Raw genomic sequence first — 18,010 nt, 5'->3', positions numbered from 1 at the left:
CTGGATTTATTGATTTTTTTGAAGGGTTTTTTTGTGTCTCTATCTCCTATGGTTCCACTCTGATCCTCGTTATTTTTTGTCTTCTGCTGGCTTTGGGATTTGTGTGCTCTATCAGGTCCACTTGACCTAGAGCTGAGTTTAAGTCCTGAATATCCTTGTTATTTTTCTTTCCCAGAGATCTGTCTAGTATTGGCAGTCGGGTGTTAAAGTCTCCCACTGTCATTGTTTGGGAGTCTAAGTCTCTGTAGGTATCTAAGTATGTTTTATAAATCTGAGTGCTGGATGGACGTGTGGCTCATGCCTGTAATGCCAGCACTTTGGGAGGCCAAGGCAGGCAGATCCCCTGAGGTCAGGAGTTTGAGGCCAGCCTAGCCAACATGGTAAAACCCTGTCTCTATTAAAAATACAAAAATTTGCTGGTCATAGTGGTTGGTGCCTGTAATCCCACCTACTCAGGAAGCTGAGGCAGGAGAATCACTTGAACCTGCGAAGTGAAGGTTGCAGTGAGCCAAGATCGCACCATTGCACTCTAGTATGGGCGACAGAATGAGATTCCATCTCAAAAAATAAATCAATAAGGCTGGGCGCGGTGGCTCACACCTGTAATGCCAGCACTTTTGGAGGCTGAGGCTGGCAGATCATGAGGTTAGGAGATCGAGACCATCCTGGCTAACAAGGTGAAACCCTGTCTCTACTAAAAATACAAAATATTAGCTGAGTGTGGTGGCGGGTGCCTGTAGTCCCAGCTGCTCAGGAGGCTGAGGCAGGAGAATGGTGTGAACCCAGGAGGCAGAGCTTGCAGTGAGCTAAGATCATGCCACTGTACTCCAGCCTGGGTGACAGAGAGAGACTCTGTCTCAAAAAAAATCAATCAATCAAGCAATAAAAACAAATCTGGGTGCTCCTTGAATTGATCCCTTTACCATTATGTAGTGTCCTTCCTTGTCTTTTTTGATCTTTCTTGGTTTAAAGTCTGTTTTATCAGAAACTACAATTGCAACCCCTGCTTTTTTTCTGATTTTATTTGCTTGGTAAATTTTTCTCCCTTTATTTTGAGGCTATGTGTATCTTTGCATGTGAGATGGGTCTCTTGAATACAGCACACCAGTGGGTTGACTCTTTAACCAGCTTGCCATTCTGTGCCTTTTTTTTTTTTTTTTTTTTTTTTGAGACAGAATCTTGCACTGTTGCCCAGGCTGGAGTCTGGAGTGCAGTGGCACAATCTTGGCTCACGGCCAGCTCTGCCTCCCGAGTTCACGCCATTCTGCCTCAGCCTCCCAAGTAGCTGGGACTAGAGGTGCCCGCCACCATGCCCTCTAATTTTTTGTATTTTTAGTAGAGATGGGGTTTCACCATGTTAGGATGGTCTCGATCTCCTGATCTCATGATCCACCCACCTCGGCCTCCCAAAGTGCTGGGATTAATTGGGGCATTTAGTCCATTTAAATTTAAGGTTAATATTGTTATGTGTGAATTTATCCTGTTCTCATGGTGCTAGCTGGTTATTTTGCAGACCTGTTGACATAGTTGTTTCATAGTGTCATTGGTCTTTGTACTTCAGTGTGTTTTGCATTTGCTGGTAGTGGTTTCTTCTTTTTCATATTTAGTGCTTCTTTCAAGAGCTCTTGCAAGGCAGGCCTAGTGGTGATGAATTCCCTCAGCATTTGTTTGTCTGAAAATGATTTCTTTTCTCCTTCACTTACGAAGCTTAGTTTTGCTGGATATTCTGGGTTAGAAATTCACTTTTTTTAAGAATGCTGAATATTGGCCCCCAGTGTCTTCTGGCTTGTAGGATGTCTTTTTAGAGGTCCACTTTTACTCTGCTGGGCTTCCCTTTCTGGGTGACCTGGCCTTCCCTTTGGCTGTCCTTATCATTTTTTCCTGAAGTTTAACCTTGAAGAGTCTGATAATTATGTGTCTTGAGGTTGATCTAATGGAATATCTTACTGGGGTTCTCTGGATTTTCTGAATTTGAATGATGGCCTGTCTTGTTAGGTTGGAAAAGTTCTTCTGGATGATATCCTGAAGTATGTTTTCCAACTTGGTTCTATTCTTTCCATCTCTTTAGGATACTGCAATCAGTTGTAAGTTTGGTCTTTTTACATAATCCAATAGTTCTCGAATATTTTTTTCATTCCTTTTTATTTTTATTTTTTCAATCCTATCTGCCTTTTTTCAGCAAGATAGTCTTCAAGCTCTGAAATTCTTTTCCTTGTTTGGTCTACTCAGTTATTGATACTTGTGGTTGCATTGTGAAGTTCTCTTGTTGTGTTTTTCAGTTGCATCAGGTCATTTATGTTCCTCTCTAAACTGGTTATTCGGGTTAACAGCTCCTGTAATGTTTTTCATGGTTCTTAGCTTGTTTGCATTGGGTTAGAACATGCTTCGTTAGCTCACTGAAGTTCCTTGTTGCCTACCTTCTGAAGCCTACTTCTGTCAATTTATCCATCTCAGCCTTCTCCGGGTTCTGTGCTCTTGCTGGAGATATGTTTTGATTATTTGGAGGAGTAGAGACACTCTGGCTTTTTGAATTTTCAGCATTTTTCTGTTGATTCTTCTCATTGTCTTTGGTCTTTGAGGCTGCTGACCTTTGGATGGGGATTTTGTGGGGACATTTTTGTTGGTGCTGCTGTTGTTGCTTTCTATTTTTCCTTTAGCAGTCAGGCCCCTCTTCTGTAGGGCTGCCGTGATTTGCTTGGGATCCACTTCAGATCCTATTTGCCTGGGTTTCTCCCACACCTGGAGGTGTCACCAGTGGAGTGTGTAGAACAGCAGAGAGAACTGCCTGCTCCTTCATCTGTAAGCTTTATCCCAGATGGCCACTGAGCTGATGACAGTGGGAATACTTCTTTATAAGTTGTCTTACAATGCCTGTTGTGGGGAGTCTCAGTCAGGATGTACAAGATTCAGGAACCACTTAACAAGGCACTCTGGCTGCTTCTTGGTGAAGTGGGTGTGCTTCACTGGGGGAAATTCCATATATCTGGACTGCCCAGATTCCTCAGCCAGCAGGGGGAAAGACTAAGTCTGCTGATCTGCAGAAATCACCTCATTGTTACTATTTTATGTTTTTCTTGTAGATATGTCTTTTCTCATTTCCTGTATTACTACCTTAATTTTTGTTTGTTTTAATTTTGTTGTGACACGCTTTATTTTTTGTTTTGCATACTTTCCATTAGTATAATGTAATCATCTTGAAATATAATGTAACCATATTGAAAAACAGATTACATAAAACATCTTAAAGTTAAAACAATGTATTTTAATCTCATCACACCTTCAATTAAGTACAAAACCTCTGTTGTTATATTTTCCAATTTGTTATTAATATTAAAAACCATATTATCTTATATTGTATATCTATTAACAGATTTATGCAGATTTGTATTTTTTTATATCTAAAGAACTGTAAAGGTTTTATGTGCATCATTATGATAGTAAAAAAATTCTATATGTGTCTGTATTTACATTTAGTAGAGAGCTTTATATTTATATATATTTTTTGATACTTCTAGCATCATTTTGTTTTTCAACATAGTAGACTCATTTTAGCATTTCTTTTTGGTTATATGCAGAGTCTCACTATGTTTCTCTGGCTGATCTTGAACTACTGGTCTCAAGTGATCTATCTGCCTTGGCTTCCTAAAGATGCAAAATTACAGGCCTGAGCCACTATGCCTGGCCACCATGTAACATTTTATGTAGGACTGTGGTAGTTGTAATAAACGCCCTGAATTTTTATTTTGGAAAGTCTTTATTTTCATCTTGTTTTTGAAGTAAATAATTTTGAATTAAGTATTGGTTAGAAATTTTTTTATTACTTCAAAATTTGGGAAGTTCTCAGCCTTTTTTGTCTTCAAGTTACCTCTGTATTACTCCCTATATTCTTCTAAGATTCATTTCATGAATATATTGATCTCCTTGATGGTGTCCAATATGTTTTACATTCCATATTTTAATTTTGTGTTATATATTTTATATTGTATATATTATATATATATTTTATATTGTGTTATATATTTTAAGGTATGACACCTAACACCAGTTGCTTGTGTTTCGGTGTTTTATTTTATATCATCATTGTGTATGACAGTGTTTAACTCTGTACAATTTAAGACAGTGTCTGGCAAAATCAAATATAAATCAGCCATATGTCTACTGCCAATATAATTACCTCTGTGTTTGTTTGTCTCTATAAATATCATCTCTGTTTATTTTATGACTTGTATATTTGTTGTGTAGGTTTGTTGTAAATGGTCGTTCAATCTTGGCTAGGTGACCAATTATAAAATTTCTCCTAATTTCAATATCTGTTGTGAATCTACATTACTTCTATGTGGGAGAAACACTTTGGGATTTGAAGATAATATTGAAACTATTATAACTGTATCTTTTTTGGTGTTAATTGTTCATTTTTACTTGTCAAAAACACATAAAATATTATCAATTTTTTTTTTTTTTGAGACAGAGTCTCGCTCTGTCGCCAAGGCTGGGGTGTAGTGGTGGGATCTTGGCTCACTGCAACCTCCGCCTCCTGGGTTCAAGTGATTCTTTTGCCTCACTGTGTTGGCCAGGCTGGTCTCAAACTCCTGACCTTGTGATCTGCCCACCTTGGCCTCCCAAAGTGCTGGGATTACAGACGTGAGTCACCGCACCCAGCCCATTATCAAATATTTTTTAATATTCTGTTTAGTCCTATTAATTATATTGATAATGTTATATAACATACCCCTAGAATGGTTTTTCTTGCAAAGCTAAATCTCAATGTACAACAACAACCAATTAGTCTGATTTTCTGGCACTTTGCAAACACCACTTTGTTTTCTATTTCTAAAAATATGACTGCCTCATATGTCTCATACAATCTCTGTCTTATTGTGACTAGCTCATTTTATTTTGCATAATGTCATCAAGCTGTATTTTTTAGAGTTATTAGAATATTTCCTGCTTTTGAAATCCTGGGTGATATTCCAGTATTTTTATATTGCAAGTTATATGTATTGGATAATTTGGTGACAGAAAGTTGCATTGCTGCCGGGTGCAGTGGCTCATGCCTGTAATCCCAGCACTTTGAGAGGCTAAGGCAGGTAGATATCAAGGTCAATAGATCGAGACCATCCTGGCCAACATGATAAAATGCTGTCTCTGCTAAAAATACGAAAATTAGCCGGGCATGGTGGCACACACCTGTAGTCCCAGCTACTCAGGAGGCTGAGGCAGGAGTATCTCTTGAACCCGGGAGGTGGTGGTTGCAGTGAGATGAGATCGTGCCACTGCGCTCCAGCCTGGGCAACAGTGCAAGACTCTGTCTCAAAAAAAAAAAATTTGCATTGCTTTTACCTATTGGTAAAAAATGCTGCAATAATTATGGATATGAAAATAACTCTTCATATAACCATATATGTGAAAGTTTCTATAGGTGCGGCATTCTATTTTGTTAGTCTACTTTTTAACCATTATACTCATACCAAATTGTTTTAATTCTGTAGCTTTGTAATGTGTTTTTAAATCAGGAACTATAATGCCTTCAACATTTTCTTTTTTTTTGAAGACTCTTGGGTACTTTATTGTCTCTTGACATTTTATATACTGTTGGGGTTTTTGTTTCTATTTCCTCAAAAATGCAATGAGAAATTTTTAACAACATTGCATTAAATCTGTAGATTACTTTGAAAAGTATGGACATTTTCAAAATATCAATTATTTCTATCTTTGAACAGGAGCATGCTCAAGAGTGTGTTTAATTTCCATATATTTGTAAATTTTTAATTCTTTTTCTATTATTGTTTTATACTCCCATTTTGTTCATATAATCCATACAATTCCAGTCTTAACAAATGTGTTAAGACTTCTTTTTTGGCCTGACATGTGGTCTATTAAGGAAAATGTTGTATGAGCAATTGAGAAGCATGTGTGTCCAGATATTGTTGAGGAGTCTTCTCTATACCTCTGTTAGAAATAATTATTTTATACTGCCTTCAAGTCCTCTCTTCACTTACAAATATTCTGTTTTGTTTTATTTTTATTATGGAAAGTAAGTTATTGAAATGTCCTACTATAATATTGCTGTCCAGGTGTTTCTTCCATTCTGTCAATATTTGCTTTATGTATTTGGAACCTTAATGTGAGATACACACACACACACACATTTGACTTAAGTTGTCAGTAAATGAATCTATTATTGTTTAATGCCCTTCTTTGTCTCTTTGCAGTTTTGACTTATAGTACATTTTATAAAATATGAAAGTTTTTCACTTAAGATGTAGCTTATGTAATATTATTTTGACCTCTTCTCTCATTTGGTTAATATTTACATGCAATATCTACATCCATTTTGCCACTTTCAGTTTTTTTTATCAATAGATCTCAGCTTACTCTCGTAGAAAGGCAAGTTGGATCTCAGTTTTTAAAATATTTAAATAAATCTCTTCATTGAAAGTATGTCTCTTGATTGGAAAGTTAAAAATATATATTTAAATAATTTTCTGAAACAAAGACATACTAATGTTATTTTATTAATTGTTTGATTCTTATATCTTGGTCACTCATTTTCTCTCTGTCTTTCTATCTTTTTATTTTTATATTGATATGCTTTTACTTCTTTCTTATTTTATTTTGGGTGTCTATACACATATGTTCTTTTTGGGACCTTGGGGATTACATAAACCTCTAAAAGATATAACAGTATATTTCAATCTGGTAAAAAGGAACTTCAGTTGCATGCACATTTTTTTCTCATTACATCTCCCCTCTAATTTGTCATTGATTTTGCTAATTATGTCTTTTTATGTTGTATATTTATTAACATGTTTATAATGATTTCTCTGATTTTCACCTTCAAATTTTAGAGAATAATTAAAAATGTTTTCTGCACCATTATGATAATGCTAAGGAATTCCATTTTGGTGTATGTGCATATACTTAGAAGTAAAAGTATATATGTGCATATAATCTTTCCCAGAAAGTAATGTATTTTTTTGTTGTTGTTTTTTGTTTTTGTTTTGTTTTTATTTTATTTTTTCTTTTATTATTATACTTTTAAGTTATAGGGTACATGTGCACAATGTGCAGGTTTGTTACATATGTATACATGTGCCATGTTGGTGTGCTGCACCCATTAACTCGTCATTTACATTAGGTATTTCTCCTAATTCTATCCCTCCCCCCTCCTGAAAGTAATGTATTTTTATTTGACTACGTGTTGTTTTTGTTGAATCATGTTATTTTCAATAGAAGCAACTGCTTTCAGTACATTTTATATGTAGGGTTTATCGAGTTCCAATATACTTTTCAGAATTTTGTTACTTTTGAAAGTTTTTTTCTTTTTATTTGGCAGGACAGATTTGCTGATGGTATTATGCTTATTTGATCGCTGTATTTTTCAGGAGCTTGACTTTATTACACACTTCCCTTCTGGTCTGCAAAATTTTTGTTGACAGTTCACTGGCTGTCTCCTAAGACTACGCTTGCAAATGATGCATCACTTTTATCTTGCAGCTTCCAAGATTCTCTTCTTGTCTGTGACTTTTGAAATTTTGCTTATATATGTGTTTGTTATAAATACCTTTGTGTGTTTCCTAGTTTGTTTGTTGAGCTTCTTCATTTTTACATCATTGTTTCTTTCAAGATTTTTCAGCTATTCTTTTTTATATTTATTACCTCCACAATTTGTTTTTTTGATATTCTAAATATTTATGTTCTTATCTTCATTTTTTTGATTTTCTATAGTTCTCTGTCTTCCTATTTCACTGACTGAGTATTATTTAATTTATTTTCAATTTTTAAAATTGGTGTATATACATCTTTATGGTTTCTTTTTGAAAATTTTATATTTTTATGGAACCATATTGCCTTATTTTGTATACATTGTAATCTTTGATTGAAATTTGGACATTAAAAAAGGCTACCTGTCACAATCTTTATAATGTAGCTTTGTCCTGGCATAGTCTGAACAATCGTCTTGGTTAGAGATTCTAGGAGTCTCTCAAACATGTTCTTAGAATGTGTCTTGTCAGAAATTTTGCCTTTCTTTTTTAGTTAAAGGAGTTTATTCATGTTTCTTCTTAATAATAATCACATGCTACACCTGTTTTCTGTCTGTGGTACAGCAGTCTCTCTGTTGCTGAAATATTTACCTTTGGTCTCAGCAAACTTAAACTGTCACTCCAAAGTATACCACCGTTTCTTTCAGCATTATATTTCATGAGAGACACAAACCAGTGTCTGGAAAGGGTCCTAAAAGCAAGTAATAAAGATAAATGTGCCAGTATTTTACTTGTCATTAAAAAAAAAGTTGGCAATTTACTTCTAAAGACACTATGTTATATTGGGGAGCAGAAAGAGCTGTGTTGGGTAAATGTAACAGACTTTTACTTTAAGTGGCTCTTTGCATTGTTCTCACCAGCGGCACTTCACACACTTAACTCATTTATAAATTTTTTTCAGATGTAATTTGGTTGGTATGTTTATTTTTACATTTATATGTCTATAAAGGAATGAGGGCCTTTAGTATTTTCCTATGCCATCTTATTTATATAGTTTGTATAATATTATAGGTTAGATTTGTAAACTATATTTATCTATGTCTAGTAAGTAAAGTAATTTGTTATTCTTATTTCTTTCAGTTATACGTTCTCATTTTCCCCAAGACCTTTGGCCAGAGCAGGATATTAAAGATTCTTTTCAAGAAGCAATTCTGAAAAAATATGGAAAATATGGACATGACAATTTACAGTTACAAAAAGGCTGTAAAAGTGTGGATGAGTGTAAGGTGCACAAAGAACATGATAACAAATTAAACCAGTGTTTGATAACTACCCAGAGCAACATACTTCAATGTGATCCATCTGCAAAAGTCTTTCATACATTTTCAAATTCAAACAGACATAAGATAAGACATACTGGAAAGAAACCTTTCAAATGTAAAAAATGTGAAAAATCATTTTGCATGCTCTTACACCTAACTCAACATAAAGGATATCATATTACAGAGAATTCCTACCAATGTAAAGATTGTGGCAAAGCCTTCAACTGGTCCTCAACCCTTACTACACACAGGAGAATTCATACTGGAGAGAAACCCTACAAATGTGAAGAATGTGGGAAAGCATTTAACCGGTCCTCACACCTTACTACACATAAGATAATTCATACTGGAGAGAAACCATACAGATGTGAAGAATGTGGGAAAGCCTTTAACCGGTCTTCACACCTCACTACACACAAAAGAATTCATACTGGAGTGAAACCCTACAAATGTACAGAATGTGGCAAAGCTTTTAACCGGTCCTCACACCTTACTACACACAGGATAATTCATACTGGAGAGAAACCCTACAAATGTGAAGAATGTGGCAAAGCCTTTAACCAATCCTCAACCCTAACTACACATAAGATAACTCATGCTGGAGAGAAACCCTACAAATGTGAAGAATGTGGCAAAGCTTTTTACCGATTCTCATACCTCACTAAACATAAGATAAGTCATACTGGAGAGAAATTCTACAAATGTGAAGAATGTGGCAAAGGCTTTAACTGGTCCTCAGCCCTCACTAAACATAAGAGAATTCATACTGGAGAGAAACCCTACAGATGTGAAGAATGTGGCAAAGCCTTTAATGAGTCCTCAAACCTTACTACACATAAGATGATTCATACTGGAGAGAAACCCTACAGATGTGAGGAATGTGGCAAAGCCTTTAACCGATCCTCACAACTAACTGCACATAAGGTGATTCATACTGGAGAGAAACCCTTCAAATGTGAGGAATGTGGCAAAGCTTTTAACCGATCCTCAAACCTTACTAAACATAAGATAACTCATACTGGAGAGAAATCTTACAAATGGGAAGAATGTGGTAAAGACTTTAACCAGTCCCTAAGCCTTATTAAACAAAATAACTCATACTGGAGGGACACTCTGCAAATGTGAAGAATGTGGCAAAGCCTTTAACTAGTCCTCAACTCTTACTAAACATAAAAAAATTCATACTGGAGAGAACACCTGTGACTGTGAAGAATACGGCAAAGCCTTTAATAAGTTCTCAATTCCTAACAGACATAAAATAATTCATACTAGAGAGAAACTCTACAAACCAGAAAGATGTGACAGTGCTTTGAAAACACCTCAAACTTTTCGAAACATAAATCATGGTGAGATATCCTAGAAATGTGAAGAATTTGATAAAGCTTTTAAATGGTTGTCACACTTGATTGTAGGTCAGATAATTTATACTGGAGAAAACTTCTACATGTGTGAACAATGTGACAGAACTTTTAACTAATGCTCACACCTTACTGCATAGGAAAGCATTTATACTTGAGAAAAATTGTACAAATATAAAGACTGTGAAAAAGCCATTAATATGTGCTCACATCTTAACATCAGAGAGTTCATACTTAATAAAAACATTATAAGTGTAACTACAGTCAAAATATCTTTAAGAAAATTTAAGCCTTTAAAGTGAAGAGTATTTTGAAGAACATTGTAGTAGAATTGTAATATGTTTAACTTGTGTCACAGATCTTATTGTACACATTTTGTATTAGAGGAAACCTCTGAAGCAGTTGCTCAAGCTTTCAATATCGGAATTTATACTGAAAAAAAAAAAAACCCTGTGAATGTAATATATTTGGAAAAATACTTTTTCAAAAACTACAGCTTAGAAAACACCAGAGAGTTCATACTAAAACATTTTTGCAGATACAGTAAAAATTTTAAAAAATTTTAATCAAAAATTAAGTCTGTGTAAATACCAGAGAATTTACAGTACAAATATATATAAGGCACTGACGCTTCAGGTATTTTACTAAATCAGAGCACTGAGTATAGAAAATAATCTAAAACTAAAATTGGTAAAATTATTTGTATATAACTTTAAAAGTAGAATTTTTTTGCAGAGTTATTACATTCAAAGTATGCTTAACTTTTTGAAAAAATTAGATTTTTTGAAAAGTGAATAATGATGTAATTCAACTCTCAAATTATTTCCTGCTGTTTCTTCACTCTTGTTTACATGTGAAAGCATGTGATCAATTGTTGCTGCATCAAAGATATGAGAGATTCTTTTTTATTAGGTGAGCATTATTTATAAACTTTGCTATGAAAAAGTAAGGACATTAAAATATGAGATGTATGATGATAATCTAAGTGAAGAGACTTTTGTGGTTAACTTATAATATTGAGCAATGTGTGCATTAGGTGTTCAGAGTAGTAGTATTCTGCATTGTGAGAGGAAAACATTTTTAATTTCATTTATAAGTAAATTAAAATTAGTATATTATACTAATACTTTTATATAAAATGCAGTATATTTTTTAAATTTCAGATTATACGTGATGTTAATATATTCAACCTTTTTAACATGTTAAATACTATTGTGCATTCAATGAAGTGGTATGCCACAAATGTTAACCTATTCCACCTTACTCAAGGGTGTACATAAAACATGGTAACAGTATACTATTTGGTAACATAATGGATTAACATCTCTAGTAATCTCTTTTGCCAGTGGCTTTGACTGCAAATAAGTTAAAGAATATTATTTCTGTAGGTTAAAATTTTGTTTTTATTTTATTTATTTATTTTTTTGAGAGGGAGTCTTGCTCTGTCACCCAGGCTGGAGTGCAGTGTCACGATCTCGGCTCACTCCAACCTCCACCTCCTGGGTTCACGCAATTCCCCTGCCTCAGCCTCGCAAGTAGCTGGGATTACAGGTGCCCACCACCATTCCCAGCTAATTTTTTTTTTTTTTTGAGACGGAGTCTCGCTCTGTCGCCCAGGCTGGAGTGCAGTGGCGCAATCTCGGCTCACTGCAAGCTCCGCCTCCCGGATTCACGCCATTCTCCTGCCTCAGCCTCTCCGAGTAGCTGGGACTACAGGCGCCCGCCACCACGCCCGGCTAATTTTTTTTGTATTTTTAGTAGAGACGGGGTTTCACTGTGGTCTCGATCTCCTGACCTCGTGATCCGCCTGCCTCGGCCTCCCAAAGTGCTGGGATTACAAGCGTGAGCCACCGCGCCCGGCCCCCCATTCCCAGCTAATTTTTGTATTTTAGTAGAGACACGGTTTCATAATGTAAGTCAAGCTAGTCTCGAACTCCTGACCTCAAATGATCCGCCCGCTTCAGCTTCCCAAAGTTCTGGGATTACAGGCATGAGCCACCGTGCTCAGCCAAATGTTTATTTAAATTTATTTTTCTTATTTGGGGTACATGAGTATATATTCATGCAATATATGGCATATTTTGATACAAGAATACAGTATATAATAATCACATCAGGGTAAATGAGGTATCCATCACCTCTAGTATTTTTCCTTTGTATTACAAACAATCCAGTTTTATACTTTGTTATTTTAAAATGTACAATTAAATTGTTATTGATTACAGTGTTATTTTTATGGTCATAATAAAAGTTATGTAGAAGTATAAATAAAATCCATACATTTCTGAGGCCTGAATAAATATTTTTAAAGTTTTCTAATATTTATTTTTTGAGCATGTTTCCTGTCTGCAAACACATGCAGACATTTAGTTTTGATTTACATAGAGTTAAATATATGTTAGTCTAAAGATAAACCTTAAGTGTAAGAAAATTATAGAGTGAATTTGTGTGTATGAATTTGTATCTATTTTCAGAAGAAAAAAGCAATATTGAACAAAACATCATTTTAACAAGATGACTACTAGAAAACTAAAAACCTCAAAAATGCTGAAAGCAAATGTATTCTCTGCTTTATATTGAATTTATTACTGTACATTCTATGGCTTATAGTTCTGAATCTCACCATGAAAATTCTGTTTATACTTGCCTGGTACTCATGATAGACCCCTAATTATTTTGTATCTTTTTTCATATAAATATTTTACAGATGATGAAGTATTCATTATGTAAGCTGGTCTGTGATTATAAGAATAATTTTTAGCCAGGCGCGGTGGCTCACGCCTGTAATCCTAGCACTTTGGGAGGCCGAGACGGGCGGATCATGAGGTCAGGAGATCGAGACCATCCTGGTTAACACAGTGAAACCCCGTTTCTACTAAAAGTACAAAAAATGAGCCGGGAGTGGTGGCGGGCGCCTATAGTCCCAGCTACTCGGGAGGCTGAGGCAGGAGAATGGCCTGAACCCGGGAGGCAGAGCTTGCAGTGAGCCAAGATCGTGCCACTGTACTCCAGCCTGGGTGACAGAGCAAGACTCCATCTCAAAAAAAAAAAAAAAAGAATAATTTTTATAAAATTTAGTGCATACAAAATTTTTAAATAATTCCACAATTAGTGTATTAAGTTACATTTTATTTAGTTAGAACACTTCATTTTGTTTTTAGTCGGAGAACTCTATAGCCCTTTAGTTATTTTTCTTTTCACTTTTTATAATTGCCAGAAATAAATTTATTTATTGAGTCCGTTTGTTCAGATAAGTACTAGGGAAGCTTTATAAGTCGTGAGGATAGTTTTATATTTAAATGTAGCAACCATACATGACAGTTCTTGCCTTGTAACAGATGCTCTGTAGTAAGCCATAAGTATTCCTGGTAAAGTTAGTTTGTAACTTCAAGTCAGAGATGGAAAACATCAGTGGTGAAGAAATAAAATTGATTCTTCATGTGGAGAGGACATATTTTCCAGGCTGCAATGCTGAATTTAAAGAGGAGTTCTGCATCTTTTATTTCTTAATTATCTTCAGATTTGTCTGTATTTATTATGTGTATCCCAGCTATGTATGCAGCACAACCCTTCTCCTTTTTCTGTTACAGCTTCAGTTTTCTCACTGTTGTCTTAATGCCATTTCATTTCACATGGTACTTTGTAAATTTTGATGAGAAAGTTGGCTTTTTTTTTTTATTCGGAGTCTCGCTTTGTCACCCAGGCTGGAGTGAAGTGGTGCAATGTGGGCTCCCTGCAACCTCCGCCTTCCAGGTTCAAGCAATTATCCTGCCTCAGCCTCCCAAGTAGCTGGGATTACAGGCACCTGCCACCACACCTGGCTGATTTCTTTTTTTTTTTTTTTTTTTTTTTTGTATTTTTAGTAGAGACGGGGTTTCACCATGTTGGCCAGGTTTGTTTCAAACTCCTGACCTCATATGATCCACCTGCCTTAGCCTCCCAAAGTGCTTGGATTACAAGCATAAGCCACCACACCGACCCGAAAGTTGGTATTTTTTAATGCACTGAATAATTGTTTTTAACTGGAGAGTTCGGTTATCAATATAACTTTCAGATTAGTTAAGATAAAAGCAAACATTGTCCACAGGTGAGAGGATTAAATCAGCATAGTTGTTCTTTGTTAAAAAAAAAATTTGATTCTTACACAAAGTGGCAAACAAAATTTGCAAGAAAATATAGAAATTAAGTTTTTAAGAGAGTTAATGGTAAGTGAACAATTTTAAATTTACTTTTTTATTATATAGCACAACTTAACATTTCCATGCAGAATCCTCGATTTTTTTTTTTTTTTTTTTTTTTTGAGACGGAGTCTCGCTCTGTTGCCCAGCCTGGAGTGCAGTGGCGCAATCTCGGCTCACTGCAAGCTCCGCCTCCTGGGTTCACGCCATTTTCCTGCCTCAGCCTCCCGAGTAGCTGGGACTACAGGCACCCGCCACCACGCCCGGCTAATTTTTTTGTACTTTTAGTACAGACGGGGTTTCACCGTGTTAGCCAGGATGGTCTCGATCTCCTGATCTCGTGATCCACCCGCCTCGGCCTCCCAAAGTGCTGGGATTACAGGCTTGAGCCACCGCACCCGGCCAGAATCTTCTATTTTTAAGTGTAGATGTTAAAGGCTGCAAAATAATGAGCTCTGTGAATTTGAAACTTAAAAGAATATTGCTTTTCCATATTGATATTACAATTTGGAGAAATTTCTCATATAATTTTTTAAGTGGGTGAAGTTTAGTCTACAGTTTTTATTTTCTGTCCCCAAAATGCAGCTAACTCCTTGGTCATTTTTTCTGGATAAATTTTGGACATCATGACAGCGTTTGGATTAAAACATTTCCTGTTATTTTGCATGCAAACTAGTTTACTGTGTTCACAGTGGCCAGTCATGGGACCATAAGCGACACCTGCTCTTTGAGTGGCTTTCACACAATTACCATCAGCACCAGAAACTCCAGCTGCCCCAAGCTTAAAGTAAAAATCCTAAAGTACGTAAGCTTCTCCCATGCAATGTGCTGGGTCCAGAACATGCTGTTAAATATCAGAGATCCTATGGCTATGACTGGCAGATGATAAAAACACAAAAACTATATATCTTGATACTATTCAACCAAGAAAAAACTGTATATTTTGATACTATTCAACCAAGATTATGACAAAGACACGGACAGTATTTGACACATTATCCTTCTATAAATCTTTAAAAACTTTTTAACTTGACAGATAAAATGTGTACTTTTTCTGTAGAACATAATATTTTGAAGTGTATATACATTGTCAGATGATTAGTTCTAGGTAATTAATACTTCACATAGTTAACATTTTTGTGGTGAAACCACATGACATTGTCGTACCAATTTTCAAAAATACAAAAACACGAGCTATAGTCACCATGCTGTACAAAAAAATCTCTTGAACTTATTTCTTCTATTCAACTCTATGTATTATTTGACAGACATCATTCCAACCCTCCGTTTTTTTGTGGTTTTTTTTTTTGAGACAGTCTCACTCTGTCACCAGTTGGAGTGCAGTGACACAATCTCGGCTCACTGCAATCCCTGCCTCCCCAGTTCAAGTGATTCTCCTGCCTCAGCCTCCCAGGTAGCTGGGATTACAGGCATATGCCACCACACTCAGCTAATTTTTGTGTTTTTAGTAGAGACAGGATTTGACCATACTGGCTCCATCTCCTGACCTCGTGATCGGCCTCCCAAAGTGCTGGGAGATAACAGGCGTGAGCCACTGTGCCCAGCCATTTTTTCTGAATACATTGGCCTCTGATGGTCATCATTTTACTCTACATCAATGAGATTAAGTTTTTTGGAATCCATGTGTAAGTGAAATCATGAACTATTAACCTTATCTCAAAGTTCTCCAGCTTAATCCATGTGATTAAAAATAATGAATTTTTTTTCTTTTTTTTAGGCCAGGTGTGGTGGCTCACACCTGTAATCTCAGCATTCTGGAAGGCCAAGGCAGGTGCACTGTGTGAGCCCAGGAGTTTGAAACCAGCCTGGGCAACATGAAGAAACCCCATCTTTACTAAAAGTACAACAAAAGATTAACTGGGCATGGTGGTGCACACCTGTAATCTCAGCTACTCTGGACGCTGAGGCATGAGAATCCCTTGAACCAGGGATGTGGAGGTTGCAGTGAGCCAAGATTGTATATAGAGAGACTCAGTCTCAAAAAAAAATTCTTTTTTAAATAATAGTATTCCACTATATGTATCTACCACATTGTCTTTATTTACTCATTAGATGCTGAACTGTTTTTTTTTTTTTTTTTTTTTAATGTGAAGTCTCACTCTGTCACCCTGGCTGGAGTGCAGTGGAGCAATCTTTGCTCACTGCAACCTGCACCTCCTGGGTTTAAGCGATTCTCCCAAGTCAGCCTCCAGAGTGGCTGGGATTACAGGTGCCCATCACCATGCCTGGCTAATTTTTATATTTTTAGTAGAGACAGGGTTTCACCATGTTGGCCAGGCTGGTCTCGAACTCGTGACTTCAAGTGATCAGCCTGCCTTGTCCTCCCAAAGTGCTGGAATTACAGGTGTGAGCCACCACGCCCAGCCTGAACTGTTGATTCTATATTTTGGTTATTGTGAAGAGTGCTGCAAACAACATAGAAGTGTAAGTGTTTCTTCATTCTGATTTGTTTTGGATATATACTCAATAGTGCAACAGCTGTATTACATGGTAGTTTGATTTTAAGTTTTTTGCGAAATCTCTATTTTGTTTTTCATAATGGCCGTCTTCATTTACATTCAAACCAACAGTGTGCGTGCAATGCCTTCTCATCTTTCATAACATTTTTTTCTTTTTCATTTTAATAAGAGTCATTCTAACAGGAGTGAATCAATATCTCATAGTTGTTTTTGGCTTGCCTTTCCCTGATCATAATTAACATTGGGCATATTTAAATATATCTGTTGGCCATAAGTATTTTTCTTGAAAATTATTTCAGTCTTTTGCTCATTTTAATACTTAACTTGTTTTTGTTGTGTAGTTGAGTTTCATATATATTATATGTATATTTATTTATATATATATACATATATATGTAGTTTTTTTTCTTTGAGACTGACTCTTGCTCTGTCGTCCCAGCTGGAGTGCAGTAGTGTGATCTCAGCTCACTACAACCTCCGCCTCCTGGGTTCAAGCAATTCTCCTGCCTCAGGCTCCCTAGTAGCTGGGATTACAGGCATGCGCCACCATGCCTGGCTAATTTTTGTATTTTTAGTAGAGACGGAGTTTCACCATGTTGGCCAGGCTAGTCTGGAACTCCTGACCTCAGGTGATCTGCCCACCTCAGCCTCCCCAAATGCTGGGATTACAGGTGTGAGCCACCGTGCCCAGCAGAGTTTCTTACATATTTTTGATATTAACTCCTTGTCACATGTATAATTTGCAAATATTTTCTCTCATCTTTTTAGTTGTCGATTGTATCAGATTCTGTGCAGCAGCTTTTTAATATGAAATAATCTGACTCATCCATTTTTCCTTTTATTTCCTAAGATTTTGAGGTTAAATTAAAAAACTGTCCAGGCCTGGTGGTTCACGTCTGTAATCCCAGCACTTTGAGAGGCTGAGGTGGGTGGATCACCTGAAGTCAGAAGTTCGAGACCAGACTGGCCAATATGGTGAAACCCCGTCTTTACTAAAAATACAAAACTTAGCCAGGCATGGTGGTGGGTGCCTGTAATCCCAGCTACTTGGGAGGCTGAGGCAGAAGAATCACTTGAACTCGGGAGGCAGAGGTTGCAGTGAGCCGAGATCATGCCACTTCACTCCAGCCTGGGTGACAGAGTGAGACTCTGTCGCAAAATAAAAATAAACAACAACAAAAAAAACCA

At 36.3% G+C, this 18,010-nt stretch overlaps 1 protein-coding gene across 1 annotated transcript in view; it reads left to right on the top strand.

Annotated features, from left to right (window-relative positions):
• The window catches only part of LOC129459384 (zinc finger protein 85-like), a 385,447-nt gene that overhangs the window by 37,825 nt on the left and 329,612 nt on the right, over nucleotides 1-18,010 (top strand). Inside the window, 3 exon segments of the mRNA XM_063616175.1 lie at nucleotides 8,625-9,885; nucleotides 9,887-10,110; nucleotides 10,177-10,298. Of these exon segments, the coding sequence (XP_063472245.1) occupies nucleotides 8,625-9,885; nucleotides 9,887-10,110; nucleotides 10,177-10,298 (1,607 nt within the window).

Source organism: Symphalangus syndactylus, chromosome 13, assembly GCF_028878055.3.
Source record: "Symphalangus syndactylus isolate Jambi chromosome 13, NHGRI_mSymSyn1-v2.1_pri, whole genome shotgun sequence".
Taxonomy (NCBI): Eukaryota; Metazoa; Chordata; class Mammalia; order Primates; family Hylobatidae; genus Symphalangus; species Symphalangus syndactylus.
The sequence above is the reverse complement of the archived record's forward strand: the minus strand, read 5'-3'. Positions and strand labels throughout refer to the sequence as shown.